We start from the raw sequence: 12,824 nt of genomic DNA on the forward strand, positions 1-12,824 counted from the left end.
CACTTCGCAGGAGAAGCAATAGCCAGGAAGGCTCTGTTAGCAGGATATTGGTGGCCGACCCTCTACAAGGATGTACATGACTATTGTAAGAGATGTGATGCTTGTCAGTGAATGGGAAATCCCACCAAAACAAGTTCCATGCTACTGCAACCTATTCTTCTTCCCCTAAGGCCGTTCGAGAAGTGGAGGATTGATTTTGTGGGTCCCATTGATCCACCCGCCAGACGGAAGCAGAACAGATATATCTTTGTATATACGGATTATGTCACAAAGTGGTGTGAAGCTAAAGCTCTAAAGCGGGACAATGGTAACAGCGTAGCCCTGTTCATATAGGAGAATATTATCACCCGTTTTGGCAGCCCCCTCGAACTGGTAAGTGACAAAGGTACTCATTTTCATAACAAAATCATGGAGGAGCTAACAGAGCTGTATAAGATCCACCATCGCAAGTCCACTCCCTATTATCCCTGAGCCAATGGCCAAGTTGAAGTCACAAATCGCATCCTTTGCTCGATCTTGACAAGAACGATTGCCACACATTGTCGCAACTAGGATGATTGACTTACAGAGGCCCTCTGGGCATATAGAATCTCCCATAAGGCAGCTACAAGATAGACCCCTTTCCAGCTAGTGTATGGTACAGAAGCTGTCTTCCCTATTGAACTGGAATTGCCCTCTTTGCGAGTGGTAGTTAAAGAACGCTTGGGAGATGATGAGTCACTGCAATGCCACCTTTTGCACTTGGAATGCTTGGATGAGATACGACGGATGGCCCTACAATGTATGAAAACTACTCAAGCGTGACGCAAGGCCTATCATGATAGTTTTATCAAGCACAAGGAGTTCAAAGAAGGTGATCTTGTCATAGCCTATGATTTGAGATTTGGAAAGTTTCCTGGCAAGCTTTAACAACGGTGGATGGGCCCATACAAGGTACTTGCTGTCAATCCTGATGGCTCTATTCAGGTGCACACCATTGATGCCTCTAATGATCCTTTCTTGATCAATGGCTATCGTCTGAAGAAGTACTTCTCTCCTTGGGGAACTTGACAATCACAGTCGTCCTACCCTTCCCCTTTTGGGCATCGCACTGTTCTTCTCTTCGTGCTTCTGATAGCCCTTATGATTCTCCTTATGAGGCGGTCTCATTCTGTTAGCCCCTCACAGATACGTCTCAACCCAACCTTGTTCTCTTCTCGTCTGATCCAACAACGGTGGCGAGGTTGGTCCTGACACATGGTATTTCTACCATTATCTTTCTTAACGAAAAAAAAAAAGAAACAGAAAAAAAAACAGACAAAACTGTTATGGGAGAAAATGAAAAAATTCCCTGTCATAACAGGCCTCGTTCCAAGAAAACGTGGAAATATCCTTGGGTGGGAAGCTGACTATGGAAAAGGTAGTAACACCCCATAGTTCAGGATAGCTGACTCACTAGCAGCATCTTTCCAGTAAGTAATTTGATGCCGCCTCCCTTGGTGCGTTGTCTTTGCAATTACGACCATTGGAGTCAAGTACATTTCTATTTTCCTATGCACCCACGGGATAGGTCTTTGCCATCATCACATAACACACCACTCTGTTCTGGGCACTGCACTACAAGGCTCCTGTGAAAATACATGGATCTAGAGCAAGGCTATGGTGGTTCATAGACAGGAAGAAGACTCCTGTAGACATAAACCTAGACACTGACTGTCACACAAGTGAATTAGGTTTCAAGATTGAGACTTGAACTCATAAACAAAATCTTGTGTGTGGATAATGACACTGACACTTTACTGAAAAGAAAAGAGTACTATCATTGCATTAAGAAAAGGAAGTAAGTACAATGCTTTATAGGAAAGTAGTAAACTACAGTAGGCACCACTATGCATGGGATAGGTAAGCCTACATGTCCTTAGCCATGAAGCTCTATACAAAGAGGCTGTCAGTAGGTGTGATTGTTTTAATCTCAACACCCCTCCTCAATCACAACTAGAAAGGCACAAAGTGTGTAGAGGCTATAATGAGAACCACCTGCAAAGTGTGGGCACACCACAAACATGGTAGACACCAGATATATCTTAGCTGTTGAAAATCCAAAAGTATACCATGTTTCATGGCAAATGCATCACATGCTACATTGATTTTTGGGATTGTGCAACAAATAGTATCAAGCCACTGGATGTAACTAGCAATCAATTCAACTAGATAGAAAAGATGACTTGATGGCTCCAACAAACCCTATTAAGAAAGAAGAATGAGTGGCCATCATCCTAGAAACCAAAGATGTTGATCTCAATTAAGCACAATAGTGAAGGTAAATTGGTATTGCACATGAAAAAGAACATTGATTTTAGGATCCCCAATGCAAGTTAGTTCCTGGCTATAGGGGCTATATTTGACCATGTGAAGATCCTCAAGCTACTATATTTACCTAGAAAAGGAGGTTGAAGAGTGCACTAAGAGCCACCCCCTCATTCAAATTGAATACGATGCTATGGAGATTTCTCACCAAGAAGCTTGCTAAAAAAGACCAAATCTACTCAGTCAAGAATGTATCACCTTATGTGTCGTACAACAGGGAGAAAGACTTGCTCTGGAGCTACATTGAGGTGTATTCTTTGTGGGGCACAATTAAGCATGGAATGAAGTTGCCATCATGAGTTTGATTGGAGGCAAATGTTACTAGATGATAGAGCCAACATGAACAATGTATCTCTAAAGGTATGGATCATGACAACGTTGTTATGATCTAGATTATTGTTGAGTGTTGAAATGACTTGTTTTTTGGCTGATTTTTGTTGTTTTTGAGAGCTGAATGGTTGATTTTATGAGATGATTGATTGATTAGGAAGTAGTTTGAGAGTGTTTTAGATGATATTGATTGGGTTTTGGAAGTTCATGATGTTTGTTGGTGGTTCTATGATATTCTGATAGGTTCTGATAGGTTCTGTATACCTTCTGTTTTGTTCTGTTTTGGTCTATTTTGTTCTGATTGTCTTCTATTAGGAGGGATGGAGTATTGATTAATGAAGATTGAGATCTTGTGAAAGTTTATTGAATAGTTTTTGAGAGTTTGGAATGATTTGAGAATGAGTTGTGTGGTTTTATGACCTTCTGTAACCTTCTATAGGTCTTCTGTAGAGCCTCTGTCTCTATTCTGTTCTATTCTGTACTGTAGCTGTTCTGGTACTGTTCTGTAAACTGTTCTGTATGCTTCTGTATGTGTTGTGATGCATGAGAGTGTAGCTTGGGAAAGTTTTCTAGCCTTGGAAAGAGGTGAATACAAGTGCAAAAGAGCTGGAAGAAGTGGAAGAAGTAGCTGCTGAAGACTCAAGTGAAGACTAGAGTGAAGTGACAGTAGTGAGCTATGAAAGGATACTGTAGTGGCTCTGGTGACTCTTCATATCAGACATACCTCTTGGGAGGGGTATCCACGACCTAAGAATGATTATTGAGAGTGATTTTGAGAGATTGTAGTGAGGATATGATGTATTATTGATGGAGAGAGAGAGAGAGAGTCAGATATAGCCAATTCTACTCAAACAGAGTGATTGTATATGAGAGATTGAGAGAGTAGACTATGAAGATATTGAAGATGAATACTATGTGATGTATTTCCATTCAAAGATGGTGTATTCCTTTGCTTTCTTTGTTCTATAGATGGATTTTGTGAAGATATTGAAGAATATGGTTGATTCTATTAAATCCGTGGGAGATCTACATGATGTTGTATGAAGATTTGTTGTGCCTGGTGTTCTTTTATTCATTGTGATCATATGAAACATGATAAACAAGCTTGTTAATGTTACAATATAGATTTTCTTGCAAGAGAATTCCCTTTTTTCTTGGTGTTCCTCTTGGGGCTCCAATTATATAGTCATTAGGTAGAATAAGGTATACCAAGGGGAGATTTGGTGGTCATGCTATAGAGAGGTCTTTGTACTTGTGCAATATTTACTTAGCAAAATGATTGTCAAAGATGAGATGCTCAAATTCTGTTAAGGAATTCGGCCACTAGACCAAATAATAAGGCAAGTAAGAAACTTATGAGCAATTTATACATGTGTCACCAAACCAACATTTATCATCACGTTAAGTTAAACAAAAACAGACACACACTTATGGATTCACTAGTTGTTGCTATAAACGAAACTAGGGAGCCATGAGCAAAATTTCAACTCTATTTTGAGTTGCAATCATGCAACTACTAGCTCTCTAGTTTTCTTTTCCTATAAATATTTGCATCTACCATGAATAAATTGTAAAAGTAAATTTGTTGCTAATTACAACAATGTTTTGTAAATAGATATGCAGCCTAAATATTTCTCATAATTCATAAAACAATGTTTTGTACATGTTGTGCATAGTATAAGGGTGGCCTACTCCACATCAAAGTTGCTTTCCCATGTGCTACTCTATACTCTTGCTTACAACAACTTACTGAACATGCATGTGATTCTAGCACCAATAAGAATTATGATTGCAACAATGTATACAACCATTTGTTGCTCAACTATTTGTACATTAAACAAACAAAAGTAATGAAACTAACATGTATGTAGAATTTTTCCATTGAAGATACAAATGTGCAAATACAATTCTAATGTGTTTAACAACACGTTTATTTTGTAGACTCTACATAGAGACCTACAATAAGCGACTGCTACATACCTAGACTAACTATAAAACAAAGTACCTAGACTGACTACAAAATACAAATCTAGTGTGTTTAATTGCACATTTAGTTACCCATTTATTCTCTAGACTTTGCATCAAGACATACAATAAGAACAATACATAATACCTCACCTAGCTATTGAACAAAATACATAAATAAATATAAGAATAATAAGAAAAGAGAACAAAAAACATTTACCTTATTTTTCTACAAGCTTATCCCTTGCTTGAACTACAGAGAAGAAGAAACAAACAAACAAACTATTAGCTTACTTGTTCATGAAAATGAGAAGACGATGATGATGATGATGATGATGCATAAAGAGATTAAGAATATATATCTTCAAGGACAAGAAGAAGAAAGCGTGCAAGCTATGCTTGAGAAGGTCCTTAGCTTGTTTATGCTTGAGAATAAGGTCCTTTCCTTATCCATCCTTCAAGTATAAAGGCACCCAAAAAAAAAAAAAAAAAAAAAAAAACCTTGCTCATTCATGAGAACATGAGGAAACTGTACCTTGAGAAGAATAAGGAGTGGGAATTGTTGCTTACTCTTGAGAGGAAAAATATGTACTACTCTTGAGAAAAGGAGAAGTAGCATAAACGTAGGCTCAATGTAGCTTCTCTTTGACATGATACTTTCCACATGACAAAATGTAGCTTCTCTTTGAGATGAAAGCTTGCACATGACACCTCTTGTGTCTCCTCCATTCAACCCTTATTCCACTCTCACTTAACATGACTTCGCTCATAATGAAAATAATTTGTTGGTGGGTTTGAAACTTTGATCATTATTCTTGGCACATTTTGTAGTCATTTATAAACATGTTCAAACCTCAATTTAATATGCATTTGTAGGTGCATTCAAATGCATGCAGAAAAGTTTTATGTTGGCCACATTCTGTACGTGTATTTAAACACGTGGATTATCATTCTTGCTAAAGTGCATCTATTGACCCTATTCGTCCATTCCATTGGAGAGGACATCTATGGTTAGCACTAAAAGCACATGTAGCAACCCCTTCCCTCCTTTGCCTCCTCATACACAAAGTTAGCCACTTCTCTATAGCCAAGTAGCATACAAATGTGATTGATCTTGTTGTCAAGGTTTTTATCAATTCTCCCCTTTGCCCTAGCCTTGTGCCATGTCAACAGCATTTATTGTGCCAATTAAGAGGTTCCATCACAAAGGTTATATCTTTATCACAATTTTTAAGCAACTTTGATATGTAGATGGAAGACTCTTGGGTTATATCTTTATCACATTTTTTAAGCAACTTTGATATGTAGATGGAAGACTCTTGGCTTAGCCAACTCTTGTGCATGGACTCCTTTTTTCAATAGTCTCTATGAATTCCTCCAACAAGAACTTCCCTTTGTAATGGACTATCTTCACCATTGTTACTCCACAATATATAAGAGATGTACCAAAATAGTCATCATCCATGTGGGAAAGCCCTCGTCCACAAGTACCCATATTTCATATTAGCTACCTCAGTAAAGTTGATAGAAGTCACCTTCTATAAGACCCATTGCACCAATTCTACAAGCTTGTGTATGACCATTCAAACCTTTGAAGTTATATAGATCCAACCACCATGGTTGGAAGAATGTACTAAGAGCAAACTAAGAGATGAGCTTGCTAAACATTATACAAAAGCAACAAAATGTTTAGGTTTTGCATACAAATCACTCATCTAACATGCTTGTATATGACCATTGAAACCTCTGGAGTCTGGACTTACAAATCAAGCCATAATGTTTGGAAGAAAAAACTAAGAGCAAACTAAGAGATGAGCTTGCTTAACATCATACAAAAGTAACAAAATGTTTAGGGCTTGGTGATTAATCACTCATCTAATGCATCCTAAGCCAAGTCTTTGGACTTTAGTCTAGTAGGCTTTCATGTACTTTGTAAAAGTTGTTCATAAGCTACACATGAGATGGGCCGGGGTCTTTGCAGTTTGCAATGATGTTTTTCACCCAATATGTCCTTCACGTAGTAGTCTTGCTGCAGCAACCTGCATGGGCCGTTCAAAAACATGGTTCTCCCATCGTTTTGAACTTGTGGCCAACATGATTGCGTAACGTTGACCTCCATGTCAACGTCCTCTCTTCGTGTTTCATACAACTTGGCACATAAAGTTTCAAACACGAGCAACTGCATTGCATGTCCATCCTATGACCATAAATGCGATAACTAAAGCTATGATTATAAACATATTGTGGTTTACATTCACGCAGATCTCGAGAATAATGATAATAACAATGGATATGGTTATTGGCTTGATTAGAGAGGCGACATATAACAGAGGATACTTTTAACTCTTGATGTAGTTCTGGTTTGTGCGTGTTCTGTTGTGAGGGATGTGTGGGTATGGTGCTCCGCCCTTAGGAAACCAACGTTATGCATATGACCAATACCGTTTATCCACTCTCCAAGAGCTAGAATCAAAGCGAGCAATAAATCTCGTCCCCAACTATGGATTCACAAATATTTCGTGTCGCTAGTGAAGCGGATGAATCATCCACTTAGCGCGAGAGAGTTCAAATTATGCAAAATCTAGTCTTCTAAGTGTGAATTCACAAATATATTCTCTATCATTAGTGAAGAGGACGAATCATCCTCGCAGAGCGACAGCCAGAGCGAGAGAATTCGATTCAAAATCTAGTGTGCAAGTATGAATTCACAAATATTTTCTCCATCGTTGGTCGTCATGTATGCATGAAACTGTGACAAGTGATTGTACGTATGTTTATATCACACAAGAGTGTCAAAATCAAGTGGGGAGAAGAAGGGTTAGTATGTTCCCCATCTCCTGTACATGTTGACGGCCTGCTGATGCTGCTTTCATGAGGAGAACCGAAGGTCAGGGGAGGAGAAGCACTTGAGGGAGAGGACATAGATGGGACCATTGTCCTTTGTTGTACTGCTCGTGGTCCTAATCACGGGTGCAGTTGTAGTTGCAGAAGCGCGAACTTTGGACTTCTTGTGATTCACGTTGCCTGACGGGAGGGGAGGAAAGGAGCTGTAGCAGCGCCCCGCCGCGGCCGTCCGCCGCCGTTTCACAAAGGGCTTCTCCGGTTTTGCGAGCTCTCCCACCGAGCACACCTCTGCTATTGATGAAAACGACTGCGACTTCCCAGAGAAGAACCGCGACAGCCCCCGCCTGAGCGCATGCACACATCCATTAACCAAATCTCCTTGCCAAACTCCACACACTCAGCAGTCAATAAAAACAACATTTTGAGACATTGCCTAGCATTTGGGGGGTCTCTCATGCTCTAGTCCTGCAAACGATTTTCACCTAATGCACACAATGCTTGGAATTTTCAGCAAATCTGTTTTCCAGTGTATGCCTTGATTGAACTTGCAGAAAAATGATTTCTATCTAGTGTATGACTTGGTTTGGAATTTCAGGACAGCATGAATCTGCGGACTGCAACGACATTTTAATGGTTATGTTCCTCGAACTTACAACATGAAGCCCTAGAGACTTACTTCAGAGGAAGAGCCTCGGATAGGGAGCTCAAGCTCTCTAGAGGGCCACTCTTGCAGACATCTGAGCAAGAAGAAGACAAGCTGCTAGATGCCTCTTCGTCTTCGTCTGAATCGCTTGCAGAGAAGGAGCTCGACGAGCTTGCTGCAGCAGGAGGAGTACTGCTCTCATCAGCCATAGCAACTAGAAATGTCTGCTTGAATTTATCACAGGTAGGATTCGACGTCACGTCCAATCTTAGCAAGGCTTCCTGATCAGTAGTGCAGGCCGGAGCTTCTTGATTTGCCATATCTCTTATAATGTGCAGACTATTAGTGCTGCACTTCGGGGAAGGAAAGGCACTGCTGGCTGCTGCTGATCCTCCTGTGTGAGGAGGAGGAGGAGGAGGAGGAGGAAACCCTAGGAATGCGGTGTTGCGGAAGAACGCGTCCTGAACCCTCAGTAAAGGCATGGCAACCATGGCCGGTTTACCACCTTCGGTGCCTTGAGCATGGTGTTGGCGCAAGGTGCTGCCGAGCCGCGGGCAAGCAAGGGACGCCATAGCCTGGCCGTATGTATGCGGTATGGATATATGTGGTGGTCTCGTGTTGGGGAAGGGCGTCTGCAGCTGCGTCTAATCCAGCCTTGTGATTTCTTTAAAGGGGAGCAGTTAGAGAGAGAGAGAGAGAGAGAGAGAGAGAGAGAGAGACAATAAGAGGAGGGAAGCGGTACTGGAAGTGATCACACAAGAGGACAAGGAATAAATGAAGGAGGGAAGGAAGGAAGGAGAGATTGAAGGAAGCGAGTGTACCTACAACAACAGCAGAAGAGCCTGCCTGCCTCTCTCTCTTACCAACAATTCTTGTGGACTAACGTGGAAGCTAAAATGCCCACCCCCTTCATTTATAATTTGCAATTTTATTTATTTTCATTTGTTTTCTGTTTGGTTGGGGATCAAGACTTTCTTTTCTTTTAAAAGAAATCGGGCGGATAATGATCCAACACCCCCCCCCCCCCCCAAAAGCCGACGCGGCTTCTGCTAACCCTCCAGGCTAATGTTTTATGATTCGGACTCTCATGATGATGATATCATCCATCCCCCTCACAGTTCCAAGCTTATCCGCTTCTTCACTCCATACTAGTGCATACCTTTTTTTTAAAATTCCATTGTATGTATAATATAGCCTTTGATTTGATAGCCGTTTCGCAACCTCTTGTGGGCCCCGCCCCCCGGTCCCCGAAAACCCGATCAATCTCATGGCCAGTGTCCTTCTACCGTCGCCCATACGAAAACGTCCACCCGTGATGATTTGTGAGCCTTTTGGCAACTTTGCAAAGTGATTTCATTCGTGATGTAACTCGAAACTAAAACCCTCAATATTGCGTTCTGAAAAACCTGCTCATATATTTTTGCCTCGGTTTGACGAGTACCTCAACGTGCTTAGACCCTTCCAGACAACATCTCATAATTTTCTTAAAGAAGAAGATATATTCCTAGTTATTAGAGGTAACTACTTTGTTACTACTACAAACACACATTACAAAAAACAACTCCATCGACACTAAACTTCACTTCTTTGTGAATACGAGGTCCACTACCTTGCTATTCCCTATCACATCAACCCACAAGAGGGATGGGAATTGCCAAACTAACAAATAATAACCACAAGTTATCCACATCTTTAGTAAAACAAACCTCCTCTCATGTGACGCACTTGACCTCCCTCATATCCCAAGTGAGAATGATCAGCCCTAGGTGACCCCTCTCCATTTCTAGCCTTTCTCCATTCAATTACCAAGCAACTAACAACCTCAATTGCATGTTTTCCATGTGCCTACCAATTACCTACAAACCAATACCTCCCAATGGTGGTCATTGAAATATCATGACTACTAAGATTGATTGCTAAATAAGCTCATACATGAACACTTCTACCTTGAGAAAAACTTGACATTCACCGACAAGTTCTTACTTATGAGTTAGTACCATCCCTACAAAGCCTTCATATGACCACAACTTATGCTTATAGACCCCACCTTAGCATCAATCACTATGACCTTATCGTGTAAAGCTTGAAAAGTCACTCACCTGCCTTTATTTGACAAGTATGTATTATACAAATGCTATCATTTTGAAATGTATGTTCATGTCCATAAAGAAGATTGGGTAGCTTAACTAACAATGATTGATCCTCTTTGAGCAATGAGTTAAACTCACTAGGCATAAAGGAGGTTAGGTAGCCATCAAACACTCACTAACCTCTTCAAGCAATGAGTTAAACTTGTTGGGCTCACTAATCTTATTTGATATCAAAACTTTTAAGGTTAGACTATGCTCCCAACTCAGTTGTTGGTTAAGAAGTACTAACTTATCATAAAAGGTGAGGAATCCATGGGATTCATGTTTAAGAAAATGGCACATCAATTGTGAGCACCTCAACCAAACGCTATATGGAATTATTCTGAGACAATAAAATACCCTTGCTTAGCTCATAAGGCTACCTTGGATTTTAGTACCCTTCATTAAGCTTGTAATTTTGATATAAGCAATGGTTTATTTAGTGTGGATTTTCATCCTTGTATATAAAGACATATAAGGTGACACAAATATAGCATAATGTGTTAATACTACTTTGAAGGGCATGGCTCTTGTACTCACATGACGTTATAACAACTCTTGACTTTTATTGTTGTTGCATTTTTGCACTAAATAAAGAACCTCTCTCATGTCAAGTTGACCAAATAAAGGGGACCTTTCTCGTGTCATCAAACTTGCTTACAACAATAGAGAAGATTCCATTCCATAATTCATTTGATGCTCAACTTCAAGTTGGACTTTCAATACTTAAACCTAAGAACTGCCTTCATGTGTAGACTATGCCTCTACAAGCATAGGCATTTTTGGACCTTCCAATCTTTTTGTTGTTTTGACTTGAGACACCTCTAAGGACTCCATCATTCTCAAAGCTCACATACTTCCATGAGCTTGCTCTCAGTATGTGTGGAGTTGGTGACAACATTACAACCCTCTACTTTAATGATGTGGTCTAATTGACCTCCTATCCCACCACCATATTTCTCTTATTTATATACATTTTCTTCTTTGCATGTTTGCCAACTATCATACCCTCACATTGTGTAGTTGATTTGTCGATGCATCAAATTAGCATTGAACCACAGGTCACTTTTGTGATATGCTACACACATATTTGAAGAAGTAGTAATCTATTAGTGAATGAGAAAACATTGCCTTGCTCCTAGAAAACTAAGGTGTAGTGTTGCATGGTGGCTTGCTGCACTTTGAATACCCCTACTAAGTATCAAATATACAACATTTCTACCCCTCATTCTCCTCGCATTTTTGCTAGCCTTTGATTAGGACCTTCTTCTATAGCCAACTCCAATTCACTTCACTTGCATGGGTCATTCAACTTAATGTTCATCCTGCCTTAGCCTTAGAATATGTAGAGGATTTTACCACTGGCCTTTTGGACGTGCCACCCCTTTCAACGTTCATTGCATTTGTGTCTTAGGTTGTTGTGTTCCTTAAATTGCACATATTGCATGGTGCAACTGCCTTCACAAGTGAAGTTGCCAAAAGTTGGGGGACAATCCCATTTGGTGTGCCTTATATTTTGGGATTGGTAGGCTATTCATACCATGTTTCAAACAACTAATTGGCAGCAAGTTGTTGTCCTTCCCCCCGACATGACGTGAAAGATCTCCTACGTTTCAAGGAAGTATTGAAAGGCTGGTCACATCCTTTGGCACTAGCATTGGCAAGCAGTGCTGGTGCATTGGACACGTCACACGGGAACTGCTCTAAAGGTGCAAAGAGGAGAGAAGTTTTGTGTGCTTGCAAATGCCATTTACAAAATATTAAACTTCTTCCGGTTTTTCCTTTATATAATATAAATGGAAAGCTGTTCTTTGCCCCGGCCCCCCCCCCCCCCCCCAAAAAAAAAAAAATCAAACCCCAAAGTTCAAACTGTCGGAATCCTGGTTTTGGCCTACGGCCCACATGTCTGGGTTTTGATCGGAATGCTGACAAGGAGGACATATCTGGGCCATGGGACTGTGGAGCGATTGTCCTTCTTTCTAAGGAAATACGCAAATTTAGAAAGTAAATAAAAATTAGTTGTGGCTGCGGGGGGGCTCCCGCCGCTTCGCGCCGTGCTAGCCCTATCTACTCCTATTTTATTATCCCCCCATTTTCTCCTGATTTTCTGCTTGGCAATTGGACCTTTTCACAATGCCACGTCGGCGCCCTGGCTGAGATTCTCCTCTATCTCCGGCCTTTCCAGCTGCTGACTCATTCCATAAGCCTTTTTTGAGGGTTGCCACGCGGCACTTTCCCATTGGCAGCATCGAGTCATCAAAAAGACCATAAAGTCGTCCTTAGTCTGCCTTTTTAGCGTCCTTTACACGCTTGCACAATGCGCCCGATGCCCATTCACCTTCCACATTCTCTATCTTTGTCGTTTGCGTCTCCCGCTCAAGTTTGCATGGTTGACAAAAGGGTAGTCCATGTGCTATACCCAAAGTCTCCACTAGACTTTCAAATAAAGGTAGCCATATTCTTAGTTTTAGGTAAAACGTGTGGTCACACCATGTTCACTTTACTTATAAGCCATCCACAAACTCTAGTTCGTGCTAGGGATGACACAACCCGTATGCTTGAACGTC

The 12,824-nt window shown here is 40.7% G+C and overlaps 1 protein-coding gene across 1 annotated transcript; it reads right to left on the minus strand.

Moving 5' to 3' along the window:
• Positions 1-6,727: 6,727 nt before the first annotated feature.
• Positions 6,728-9,022, minus strand: LOC148013960 (uncharacterized). Its single transcript, XM_087667102.1, has 2 exons — positions 8,162-9,022; positions 6,728-7,829 (listed from the first exon to the last, which is right to left on the minus strand). Exons 1-2 carry the CDS (start codon positions 8,698-8,700, stop codon positions 7,511-7,513), a joined length of 858 nt encoding a protein of 285 aa, XP_087523228.1. The 5' UTR covers positions 8,701-9,022; the 3' UTR covers positions 6,728-7,510.
• Between the last annotated feature and the right edge of the window lie 3,802 nt (positions 9,023-12,824).

The sequence above is a fragment of the Lygodium microphyllum genome, chromosome 25 (assembly GCF_053477565.2).
Source record: "Lygodium microphyllum isolate KBCC chromosome 25, Lygodium_microphyllum_v1.1.10, whole genome shotgun sequence".
Lineage (NCBI taxonomy): Eukaryota > Viridiplantae > Streptophyta > Polypodiopsida > Schizaeales > Lygodiaceae > Lygodium > Lygodium microphyllum.